The sequence below is a fragment of the Sinohyriopsis cumingii genome, chromosome 1 (assembly GCF_028554795.1).
Source record: "Sinohyriopsis cumingii isolate HCF-2022 chromosome 1, ASM2855479v2, whole genome shotgun sequence".
NCBI lineage: Eukaryota > Metazoa > Mollusca > Bivalvia > Unionida > Unionidae > Sinohyriopsis > Sinohyriopsis cumingii.
The window spans coordinates 150632203-150646221 of record NC_142961.1 but is presented as its reverse complement, the minus strand read 5'-3'; the positions used below and the strand labels follow the sequence as shown (position 1 = coordinate 150646221).

General features: G+C 35.7%; 1 protein-coding gene across 1 annotated transcript in view; it reads right to left on the bottom strand.

Moving 5' to 3' along the window:
• The window catches only part of LOC149808149 (TPR repeat-containing protein DDB_G0287407-like), a 131406-nt gene that overhangs the window by 24726 nt on the left and 92661 nt on the right, over positions 1-14019 (bottom strand). Inside the window, exons 20-22 of the mRNA XM_089973878.1 lie at positions 9984-10092; positions 5234-5386; positions 2147-2265 (exon numbers count right to left, since the gene is read on the bottom strand). Coding sequence (XP_089830004.1) covers positions 2147-2265; positions 5234-5386; positions 9984-10092 — 381 coding nt within the window. The remainder of the gene's footprint in view (positions 1-2146; positions 2266-5233; positions 5387-9983; positions 10093-14019) is intronic.

Below are 14019 nucleotides of genomic sequence, written 5' to 3'. Positions count from 1 at the left end.
TGATTCACTTGGCAAAGATGAGTTTGTCTTCAGAAATACCCCTGTAGAAAGTCAACCCTCCAACTTGAGCAGCTCTGGCATATTAGTGTAAAAACTCTTACATTTACCCATCACAAACTGCCAGACAATGGGGTTGACATATATTTATGACTGCTGAGAAGCACAAATTTGTTTAACTCAACTCTGCATGACAAACAGTTGTCATAAAGCAAAAATGGTTTGTTATCTATTATAGTTTCCCTTTCAAAGATATGACATGTACATGAGAGGGTACAAGACTAGAGCTAGTTGATCAATAACAAGCTCACTTCCTTTGTAAACAATGAGCATTTTGTGTAATAACTAAAACAATAATTACAACAATGAGCATTTTGTGTAATAACTATAACAATAACTATAACAATGAGCATTTCGTGTAGTAACTACAAAATGCCAATGAAGGAATAAGTTCTTGCAAATAGTGCAAAATGTCGCTACACTCTCTTAGTTTAGAAGGAAAAATGAAAACAAAATGAGGGAATGCCCTATAATCACTGCAGTGCAAAAATGGAACGATCCAGGGCAATGATAGTCACAGCCATGTGATTTTTGGCTCTGATTTTATAGACGAGGTAGTTATGTGCCACAATTGACAATTATTCATAATTATTTTAAATAACAATGATATAAACTTTCATCCCATTTATTCCACAACATTCATGTGATTTTTAAATGAAAATATTAAATATATAAAAATCAGTCATGTCATGCTTTATATTGTAATTATTACTCACATCTGTGTGATCCCACTCTAGAAAGGCCACTCCTCTTATAAGGCCACTTTCCTGCTACAGAAAAGATGTCCTTATAAGAGGGGGACCATTGTATAGATATCACAATATTAAAGGCACTGGGACTAAAATACACTGGAAACTGAATAAAACTCATGCATTTTAGCAAACAAGGTTAGAATGACACAAATATTCACAAATAAATATTAATGATTCTTGTTTTTCACATTGCATTGAAAATTGAAGATTCTCATATCATTTTTTGTTTAAACCATATTTATTTCATATTTTATTGAAAAGAAAAGTGCAAAGTGCAGGATGTGGAATTTGGAAACAACTGCTCAAAGCACTTAAACTGATACATTTTTGCAAGTTGATGGAAAGTGAGACATATAAAGTTATTGCTAATGGAAAGTGAGACAGATCAGTCACTTTGCTTATGGCAATAATGGTGGCAACCAAGTTATTACAGCTTTCTAAGGTTTTAGCTGAAGTTTTTCATTTGAGTGGGGGATTGACATGCAGCCCCTGATCAAATGGTACAAATATGAATTGGAAACATAATTTGATACTTGTTGACAAACAAAATTACTGCAATGACATGATTCTCTTGAAATGATCTAAGGTATTGCCTGATATTTTCATTATCATTCTATAATTCTAATTACAGTATCAATGATTCTGCAGAAGAGGATGTTTTCCCAGCTTTAAAGTGTCTGATATATGCAACAACTAAAAATGTCTACCCTGGTCACAGGTCAGATCATGGTTTTCTCTCTTCTAACTATGAATTAAAGCCAACAGTAGACCCTGATCTGCCAGTTTTGTATGCAACTGATGATAAGGTCTAGTTGGACTGCAGGTCGGGTCAATCTTCTCTCTTCATTCTATTTATGATTTCAAGATAACAGCTGACCCTGATATGCCAGTGTCATATGCAACAGCTGACCCTGATATGCCAGTGTCATATGCAACAGCTTACCCTGATATGCCAGTGTCATATGCAATAGCTGACCCTGACATGCCAGTGTCATATACAACAACTGACCCTGATATGCCAGTGTCATATGCAACAGCTGACCCTGATATGCCAGTGTCATATGCAACAGCTGACCCTGATATGCCAGTGTCATATGCAACAGCTTACCCTGATATGCCAGTGTCATATGCAATAGCTGACCCTGACATGCCAGTGTCATATACAACAGCTGACCCTGATATGCCAGTGTCATATGCAACAGCTGACCCTGATATGCCAGTGTCATATGCAACAGCTGACCCTGATATGCCAGTGTCATATGCAACAGCTGATCAGAATCAATGCTGAATGCAGCTGATTACATAGAGAAATATATGGGTCAATGCAGCAGTGTTACTGTTGATAAGCATCTTCTGCCTCATCCAGTCTCCCCATCTTTCTGAGAACAACAGCCTTATTTGTCAGGTAGTTCCCAACATTTGGTGACAGGTAACCAAACTGTTGCTCCTCTGTCCCCTGGAAAAAACAAAGGAATTTTAAACAATGTTGCATTTACAGTCAACCTTGTTTCGAAAGGTCGCATCATGAAAGTTATAAACCAACTTTAACCCTTTACCTCATGCAAGCACCTTTGGACACCTCTATTCCATTCGCATGGAAGTGCCTTTTGACGTCTCTACTCCATTCGCATGGAAGTGCCTTTTGATGTCTGCTGTAAACATCATCCATTTTAAGCCGGTTTTCGTAGCACCACCTTTGGGGAAAACCCCCTTTTAAATACTACATTCATTTCTGCAAATGGCAATTACATCAGATCACGTGGTAACTGTTTATGCTCTGGTCAATATCTGCTATTTTAAGTAACTGGTTCGTAATCTCCACTCTCCAAAATGGAGGTTGCTGATTTCATTCAGTACTTACTAAGTTTTCACTATTAGAATCACAACTATGAAAGCTTCAATAACTTAGGTAAAGGCTCTGACATTGATGTAGGCAGCAATTAGTTTTTATAAATTATCAAATTCAGATGACTTAGTGATGTAGACGTGGACAAAAAACTTGTATATTTCAAGTATGAGAAATGGCAGCTACGGTTGGTCACGCGGTCTCACTGACTTGACGGTGAACGAGTTCTCTCAAGATTTTAAAGCACATAAAAAATTCTTCCGTGAAAAATAATTACACAGCTATAACAATAGGACTTTACTCTTAAATTTTTCCACACATAATAGATGTGTACCAAAAATGTAAAATGGTTAAAATTTCTGTTAAACGTAATGTACACTACATTGCTTAACAGTTAACAGGCAGGCCTATGCATATGGAGTTGAATAGGTAACAGGTGTTCTATTTATAGTGCACTGCACTTTGTAACTATGCTCTATGAGGTAAACGGTTAAGAGCAGGTGACCTATCTAGTCATGTAAACAAGTGATAAGTCATGAATAGATGGGTCAACGTTTAACTGGTCCATGTATGCAAGTGTGTTCTGTAGACAGGCATCACTAAAATCACCATCAAACATTTCTGATGAATTCCATAATAACAATATCCTTATGTGTACATTAACCTTGATTCAAGTGTAATAGTAATTATGTTGTCTTTACCTTATGAAATAAATTTTATAAAAGCAATTCAGGTCACTGGATAGTCTATGGATATTTCCACACAGCCCTGGTTTACAAGAGTAAATGTATCCAAATTAGTTAGGTAGATGTTTAGAAAGGAAATAACTAGTTAAAACAACAAATGTGTACACATTATACACAACTGTATGAATGCCTTTATGTTTTGTAAACACAGCTGAATAAAACTAATATGAAACAAAAAGGAATGTCTAAATTGAAATTATCATTTATCCTGTTTATTTTGTCATCATTTTCATACTGCTGAATCAGATTTAAGTAAAAACCATTACTGAAATATATAATGACCAAACTTGCAAACTATGACTTCTTTAAACAAAGGAAATCAATTAATTTTCAATCAACATAACTGGTAAACAACTGCATATCCAGTAAAGTTGATCAATCTCTTGGACTATATAATGCCAAAGTTTGTGAAACAAATCAAGAACCAAGACAAAGAAATATTGGGTTTAAACCAAATTTTATTTTCCTGGTTATAAAGATAACTCTTTACATAATATACATATTGAGTGATCTGTGATTTATCTTTAAAATAATAATAACCATAAACTGTACCTAGACAACAATATTTGCATATTTACTTTTAAAATTTTACCTTGTGTGTCTTTTAATTTTTGAATGCTGGAAGCAGAAAGATGAATGATCCACAAAAAACTAATTCACTAACAGTGATCCATTAACCATAAAAAGAAAGCAATTAAAGAAAACCTATTTAAAATGAAGCATTGACCATTGACAGTGAACTAATTAACCATTAACTATGATACCAAGATTTTCAAGATGGCTGCTGTGTTGGCCATATTGGATGTCAGACTGGCACCATTTTCATTGACAAGCAAGCAGACCTCATAAGAAGTCTTTAGTTGAAAACCCCATCTTGATTTGACCAACTAATTCGAGGAGTAGTGATAAGATTTTCAAGATGGCTGCTTTGGCGGAATTATTAGATGTATGAGTATGCACCATTTTCATTTGGACCAACAAATTTTTCAGATGGATGTGTGTGTCCAATGTTAATCCTCCAAGTAGTTTAGGAGGAGCAGTATCAATTAATGTGTGCTAATGGAAGGATGGACATCAGATGTCTGACGTGAGGTGGCAGACAAAAGGACAAAGGGCCATCCCATAAACTACTTCTGGTCTATGACCAGTTGAGATAAAAAATGAATCATAATATCTTTTAATTCTGATGCAAAATTATCTCAATATCATCCCTGATAAATCCACGTCAGATAAATACATTTAAGTTTTCTATGATACATACATGAGGTTTGCTTCATGCCATTGTATTGTCCCATAAATAACTGTCATTCATATATCTGTATAATGTACACCCACATGTAAACATCATAGATCTACCTTCTCAAACTGCACCAGCAAATTACATTCTCAGATGTTTGTTCTACTTATTGTTTAGAACAAAAATGGTTAACTTTAATTCTGGCAGCATTATCAAACATGATGGCAGATCTTGGTCTACAGTGTTTGCAGTCCAAAGCACATTATTAATGGGTAAACATGGTCACAAGACCAGACCATGTGTTAGTCATGTCAAAGCAAGTCATTGTCATGGAGAATTTAGCTGTCAAAAACAAAAAGTAAGTTTTGAAGATGTTAACAAGCTCAAGCCAAATGCACAATAAATTTCTAAGCTGTTCAATTTCAAACCTCTCTACTGTATTTATTCAATTCTGCAAGGCTACTTTTTTCTGCAATTTGTGGCCTGGTCCTGAGTTAAACCATGCTAATAATTTTTGTAATGAGGAGTATTTGACCCCTTGACCTAATTATTTCTTTGACACTTAGTATAGATTGCATAATAAGTACACCCATACCTTGATGACTTTATTACAGTATTCCAAGGCCTCCTCTAGTTGTCCCAATTCTGCCAGAATCAGTCCAATGTTATTCAGAGTCTCACATATCGTGTCTTGCTTTGTCTTGGCCTTTGTATGGTAGTCAATAGATTCTTGGTAAAACTTCAAAGCCTGTATTTCAAACAAAAAAATACACAATATGATTTACATTATTATCAAGTACAGTAGTTGTTCATTAAATCAACTGATGTATAAAACAAATGCTCAACTGACCTTGAGAGGATTACAAGAAATTAGACACTTATGATCTGCACTCAATTGACCTTGAGAGGATTACAAGAAATTAAACATTTATGATCTGCACTCAACTGACCTTGAGAGGATTACAAGAAATTAGGCATTTATGATCTGCACTCAACTGACCTTGAGAGGATTACAAGAAATTAGACATATATAATCTGCACTCAACTGACCTTAAGAGGATTACAAGAAATTAAACATTTATGATCTGCACTCAACTGACCTTGAGAGGATTACAAGAAATTAGACATTTATGATCTGCACTCAACTGACCTTGAGAGGATTACAAGAAATTAGACAAATATAATCTGCACTCAACTGACCTTGAGAGGATTACAAGAAATTAAACATTCATGATCTGCACACAACTGACCTTGGGAGAATTACAAGAAATTAGACATATAATCTGCACTCAACTGACCTTGAGAGGATTACAAGAAATTAGACATATATAATCTGCACTCAACTGACCTTGGGAGGATTACAAGAAATTAGACATATATAATCTGCACTCAACTGACCTTGGGAGGATTACAAGAAATTAGACATATATAATCTGCACTCAACTGACCTTGGGAGGATTACAAGAAATTAGACATTTATGATCTGCACACAACTGACCTTGAGAGGATTACAAGAAATTAGACATACATAATCTACATTCAACTGTGAACAATGCACAGCCAGATCTACCATCACACAAATCAATGTCTTGCTCCTAACACAATATGCTCTCTCAGATTATGTTGACCACAAGGTCATTGAATCCTCAATTCATCAATTCTATGGATTAGTACACAAAAACCTGACTGGCTTCCACTATTCCACCCATGGCATGCATTAAAATCCCACTGAGAATGAGAGAAAATGAACCAGACTAAATTAGTGGCTCAGATGTATTCATGTGTTTAGACCAATCAACCACCCAGGGCCACACCACCCAATGTTAAAACAACAATATCTAAGCAACTGAAATACCACTCGAAATTTAATTTATGGATGGAAACAGGAATTTCAGTGGTTGGAATCAAGTTCAAAAAGGATGTGAATACATATTCTGCCCTTCCCATAAAGCTGATTTTAAAATCTGCAATGGAGGCAAGAATGACATTACATGTCATGCAGAAACATATTAAACACAGCAACAATTGGCATCAAATGTATTATTTTTCAGATTTAGTCAAAATAATGTTCCCTGATTTGCTTTTGGCACAAGATTTTTATACAAACAGACGAAAAGCAAATTTTTAGTATATTATGTTTCTCCCAGAATACTTACCTGATTACATTAACATCAGAAATAAAAGTCATCCATCCTCCTGAATACAGCCCTCATAAAGACAAAACTTTGTCTTTTCTGTATATATATATATATATATATATATATATATATATATATATATATAGAGAGAGAGAGAGAGAGAGAGAGAGAGAGAGAGAGACACACACACACACACACACACAAAGGGTGATAACTCTTGCCCATTACCTCCCCTAGTCACATAGAGGTGACACTAGTTTTAAGCTGAGTGTAACATTGTGTAACCAGATGCTTGCACTGCAGGGATGATGGGAGGGTAATAGGTAAGTACTCTATTAGAAACATAATTTACTAAACAAAACTGTCCTTCAGCCTATACCTATGTAAACTCTGAGGGGAGAATACTGGATTGCCCATATGAAGGTCAACCCACTTTCCAAGTTGCAAGCAGCACAACTGGAGACAACATGGTTTACATCTGGAAAGTAGAAATGAGATCTTCTTACTGCATAAAATTTCAGGGTGAATCCAATAAAAGATGCACAGGGTGCTTGTCTGGAGGTTCTGATGATGTCAGTTGGGTCTGTTAGCTACGTGTGCAACAGAGTCTAAAAGATCCAGAGTTTAATGCTGTAGAGCAAAGTCTCACAAATAAACTCTGGAAGGTAAAGTGTGCATGCAAACTAATGGCCTCAATGATATCTTTGATAGAGATATGATGGTCAAGGCAAGTCTCGCAGAGATTACTCTTATCTCATGAGATCGTCATGAGGTGACTCTGTTCTAGTGATATGTCAAGTATGCCATGCATATTACCCACTTCAACCATGATGAGAGGGCTTGAGGGGTTATGTCCCCTTTCCATGGTCTGACTGGGAGAAAGAGGCATCTTTCATTTCTACAAAATAGCTCAGACTGTTTCAGATAAAGTTTGAGCAAACATACCAAGTCCTATGTGAAAGCCTCTTGGGTTGTGTCAACACAGGTGAGAGGTCACATGATGACTGAATTTCCACTGACAGCAACCATGTCCTGGTGATGAAACTGACTTTCATTATAAAGATCGCTGAACCATCTGAACAAAACTGAATAAAAGATACGCTAAAAGAGAAGGCATGTAATTCACTGACTTTGCGAGCCAAAGCAAACATTATCAGGAAACAGGTTTTGTATTTAAGAAGCTTCTGAGAGGTCCTGGCTAAAGAGTTGAATTTGTTTTTATTCAGCCAAGTCAGAATTTAGGAATGATTCCACTTAGGATAACAATGTGAATAATTTCTGCTTATGCAAGTCAAAGTTGGACAAGTCAGAGTGGTCTGTGTTATGCCCAAGATCCTCCCTACCATGATGATGGGATTTGCCCTTAATAATAATCCAACCCAACATTTTTCTCCTTGAACAGGCAAAGAATAAAAAGTCAGCTACTTGTGGGACACAGGCACAAGGGATAATATTTATGACTTTGAGCCAGTCCCTAAAACCTTCCCTTTGTAAGCCTTTAAAGTTGAGGGCCTCCTAGCTTGTGCAATTCTTTCTGTGACTGAAACATAGAATTATATCTGCTGCAAGGCTCACTGGACAAGAACTAAGTGTGAAGGGGACAAATCCTGGATCAACATCCCGAGCCTTGGGATACGGTACTAAGGAAACAAAGGTGGACAGTTTGTGATTCCATCTGGATTATAAAAAGATCAATCATCAGATGTCCCCTTAGCTGGCAAATCCAAGGAAAGACTGGTAGAGGGAGGGACCATTCTGTAAGGAGAATGTTCCCTCCTTGACAGAGAATTGGCCAAGACACTGAGTCTGCCAAGAATATGCCTGATCTGGATGTTGGTGTTGCATTGTGGGTACCAACAGGAGAATGCCCAGGCCAAAATGATCTGGATGTTGGTGTTGCAATGTGGGTACCAACAGGAGAATGCCCAGACCAGAATGATCTGGATGTTGGTGTTGCATTGTGGGTACCAACAGGAGAATGACCAGACCAGAATGATCTGGATGTTGATGTTGCATTGTGGGTACCAACAGGAGAATGCCCAGACCAGAATGTAGACTTGGTGTGACCTGGTACAGCCTTGTGTAAGCATGCATTTAATAAGTCCAGAAGTGTGACTGGAGGATTATGTAGTCGAGGCAAACATTATGTTCAAAGATTAAAAAGCCTGTAAAATACATCTGGACATTAATTACTTCCAATACAGTTTCAGAAAATGAAATTCCAAACCCCACAAAACTCAAAGGCTTCTTGCGAGAACTCTTAACTTGATGTAATTTTTATTTGTGTGATTTTTTTGCTTTCTTCAATTTCACTTGGCAAAGGCAATCATCTCAAATCAACATTGTCCAAAAAACATAATTGTTGCCTTTCATATCCTTTCCCCCAAGAATCTGATTATTCCTTTTTATACTTTTATATGCACTTTATATTTAATTAAAAAAACCATTCATGTTAAGCCAATGTGCCCAGATGTGTGAGCAGTTGCTGAACTGAAAAAAGACGTGTCACAACAAGTGCTACAACACCTCTACCAGCAGTGCAACTTATATTGTGACAAACACTATAACAGTTTACAGTTAAATTAAAAACTGGATATTGCACACAGTATATTTTTATATGTGCAACTAATCTGTAGGAACTCTCACACATCAGATCTCTCCAAGTGTGCAAATTTATAAAAAAAATTGCACAATTAACACATTTTTGGCCTGCATATGAGTCAAGTTATTGACATCTTCTTTTCTGCCAGACTTGTGAATGTGGGTAACTATTGTCAATTTCTATGGGGAACTGATATACTTCAATTACATATGTAAACTGTTGTTGGGTGGAATTAGATTGAGATGAAAATAGTGAAATATGGATACAATACTAAAACTGATGCACAAAAAAATCAGAAATGGAAAATGACACATTTTCTAGCTTATTTAATAATCAAGTACTTCAATGACTTTTTTTAAATACAACTTGTGCCATTGTCTTCAAATGTATTTTTTATATTAGATTTCACAAATATCTGGCTGCCATGTTAATTTTTGTGAAAAAATGTGTAGCAAGAATCTTCAGAATCTTGGAAGCCCTGATTTGCACATAGTACAACATGTATGGTCCTTACTCTAACAGTACATGGTCTATTACTAAATGAATTTACTAGAATTAAAAAACCTGACTTTAAGTCTGGGGAATCAGGAAGGAAATGTAGGAACCTTTTCAAAGTCTCTCAGTTGAAAGTAAGCCACACCAAGCCCATGATGTATGAATCCAATCTCCTTGTAATCTTCCTGACTGGGCTCGAAGTCTTCACCCGACATTTTCCTGGAAAATACACATACATATCTGTTGGGTCAACCTTCCCGAGAGCTGTGGGCAGATTTTTAAGGCTCAAAAAGTTGGGTCTGTGTTCTCAAGGGTGATCAGTGCACACGACCAAAGTAAATGGCACTGTGCAGTTTACAATACATTATCTAGTCATTATACAACTCTATTAAAAAACAATAGGAGATTCAAATCCGAATGAAGAAAATAAAATAATATTTCTTAAAGAAAAATTGAATACACTTCCAAACAAAACAAGGAATTTTCATATATCATCACCATACACGCATGCATGCACACACATACACTCATATTTATGGGATACTAACACCCAACCACAGTGTTTGAAATGACCAGCACATAAAACTTAAGCATGGTGTGATGTGAATAAATATACATACAGAAAAAATTAACACTATATACCACTACAATTGTCATGGACGGACATAAAAAATACACAAAGTCTCTGTCTTTAAAATCCATTATTGAATAAAATCAAAATTCACTTAGCATCAATAATTTATCATGTAGGATTTAGTCATGAATTATTCCACATTGGCACCATTTGTTGAATGTTGAGTATAGCATCAACTTCAATGAAACTTTGCCACTGATCACGAACTAGCTAGAATCTTTGACTAAGATCACCTCACCATACAAATTCTCGAGAAAAACCACAATAATTTGGAATTCCATTTTGTTAAGTTCTATTTTTGAAGAAAAAGGTTATTCCAAGTTGTCATCTAACACAAACACTAAATTTGAAATGGCCACACTAGGCAGAGTTGTGTTAGTCCATGTGCATGTACAACTTGTCAAACATGATTTGGAAATATTCTGTATATATTGCTGGAAAAACCTTTCTCAAGAGTTGCTAAATATACCAGTGTCTAAAATGTACACTAATGTGTGCAGACAAGAGTGTCTGCATGCAATTTCTCATTTTAGATGAATAGATGAGGTCAAGCCCTAAAATTTTAGTCAGTATCAGTACAGGTATGGGGCTAATTTATTAGCCTATTCTAGCCCATGTCCTTCCATCCATAATGGCAAAACGTGTCAGAAATTTGTGGAATGGTGACCCTTGATTGTGACTGAGCTAACTTTTCCTCAAAAAAGCCAAAGGAGAAAGTCACCTACTGGTTCTGAGGTTATTAAAGGATAGCTGTTTCTCTATGTGCACCAATGAAGGATGTCTCTTCATTTCCCCTACTAGGCTTTTGATATTGTGGGCATTTTTGTCCTTGCAATTCCGTCCACTACTTGTTTGCAGAAACATTTCTTTCAAAGGTCATGTTTGGTATGAGCCTAGCATGCAGGTTCTGAATTGCTGGATTCGGACAGAAAACCTGAATGTATGGTTGTTTCAGTTCATGCTTAAAAAGCTAGACTCACCACAGGATTCAGAAGGTAGTTGATTCATGATCCTTCATGCTAGAGGGGAGCAATCTGAAAAAGTCTGCACTTGGATTCCATCACTTTCTGAATGACCTTGAGAATTTGATGGGTTGAGAAAAGGGCTTATACAATGAGATGTTCAAGATCACATAAAGGGTGCTGACTGAACAGAACTTTGGGCCTTACAGTAGAGAGACAAGCTTGCAAGCCTGGAGTTTCAACTTCTTTGGAAAAAGCCATTAAGGGTTAATCCTCATGAATGCTACTTTGACCCGAGACTGCAGGGTGCATGGATCATCCTGTATGAATTACTTGATTCAGTAAAAGCACTAGGACATTGAGCTTAAGTGGAATGTAGCAATGTGGATTTACCATAAATATTTTAGAAACTTTGTGATGCTTCTTAATCCAAAGTAAGTTTTGAATGATAATACTATCAATTAATAATATTTATTTAAATTGACAGTGAGAAAACAAAAAAGTGTAAATCCATTTGATTCTAGACATCAACACTGTAAGGTGTCAAATTTGTAACTTTCATACCTAAATTAAGCAATGTTTAATTAAATATAATGCTGTCCTGTCTAATTAAACATTACATAAAATCATTGTTTTCACTATATTTAGACACAAGGAATATTCTAAATACATGTATGTCCTGTCTTGTTTGACTACCATAACTAAATGTTTCAAACTTTACATATTCAGCTATGAACTTGCAGGTCGTAAATCAGTGTCCTCCAAACTAGCTGAGAAGAAAGACCTGGCTCAGAAAAAAGTGAAAGAGGAACTATATGATGTTCTTGATATAGCTGTTACTCATGATGCATGGACTTCATTAAATACAGAGAATTATAGTATAGTGACTGCACATTTTATTTCCAAAGATTGGGAATTGAAAAGTGTTGTGTTAGAAACACGTTAAGCTGAAGGCAGGTCACACTGGGGAAAACATACAAGAAAGCCTGTTGGCCACTCAGGCACGATGGAGTCTTCCAACACCATCTGGAGTCACTGATAATGCAGCCAATGAGATAAAGGCTTATTGTTTATTGAATTATATTATGAAGGATCTTGAGTTTCTACCTGGCAGTGAGCAAGCAGATGGACAGGCTCTGCTTTTGAAGGTTGCTCTTGATATGGCTGGTGTCAAAGTGGAGCCAGGGACTAGTGATGAACAGCCTTCAGACACATTGCCACCTCTACCAATAGTACCATCACTACTAAATGTCAGAGATGACAACGATAAAACTGTGGTAACACCTAGTCCACCAAACAAGAAAGCAAAGGTCAATGTTGACATGGATGATTGGTTTCAAGATGTTGTTGTTTGCCTTGGTGAAAGTCAACAGCCAATAACAGATGACATCCACCAGGAAGTTTCCAGATATCTAGTTACTGCTCCATCTGGTACCAATCTCACAATGTTACAGTCATGGAAACAAAACTGCCAATTCTACCACCATCTTAGCTTACTAGCTCAGAAGTACCTAAGTGTTCCAGCATCATCTGTATCCAGTGAGAGGGTATTTAGTCTGACAGGACATCTTGTCAGCAAGAAACAGGCTCATTTAAGATGTGACAAATTATGTGGACTTGATAATATTTTTAAACAAAAATATTGACTATTGGTAGTATTGGCGTAACAAAAACAAGAATAAGCAGTATTCTGAAAAACGATTTATGTGTTCAGTATTACCCAAACATTTGATTTGTATTTTATTGTATCTTCTGTTTAACTTGTAACATGGATAACATTTTGATCTAGTCTTAAGAATTCTAGTCTTAGATCTTTTAAATCTAATGATTAAAAAGACTTTTCTGTTAAACTGTCAAGTTGATAACTGTAAACATTTTTTGGTGTTTTGTTTCAGTTTAAATGTTAGATGTGGATTATTGGTTCATTTTTAGTGCAATAATCAGTATTCTGAAAAATGACTTGATCTGTACCAGTCAAACCTTTGAATTTGTTTAATGTGGATAACATTTTAGTCAAGTTTTAAGAATTTTAGCTTTAGATGTTCTATCTTTACATAATTAAATGATTTCACTGATTAACTGTTCAGTTAAAAAATTTGAAAGTGTTTTTTAATTGGTGGTTTTTTCAGTTTAAATCTAAACTGCTTGGATTATAGTATTAGTAAATAATGACAAGCAAGAAAAGCATGTCCCTCTATGCTTTAAACAATAGACAAATCACATATAAATAAAAGTGTTCTGGGGGATTGGAACAGTCCTTCAGTTGCATATAAGTGATAAGCCAAAAAAAGTTGCTTTCATTTAACAAAGTTGAAGATTAAAAATAACATACACAACAAAAAATGTAATATTTTTATGAGGTTAAAGTATATATGTAAAAAAGATTACTCCTTTACATTTATTAACATTTTGAACTCTTGAACAAAGATATAACTCTATAACAACAAAAATTAAAATTTTCTTGTAGTAACCGATTATAATTGATTATCAGTACATTGTGTGGAACCGATGATCAATTATGAACTTATAACTGATTCCCATCACTAGTAT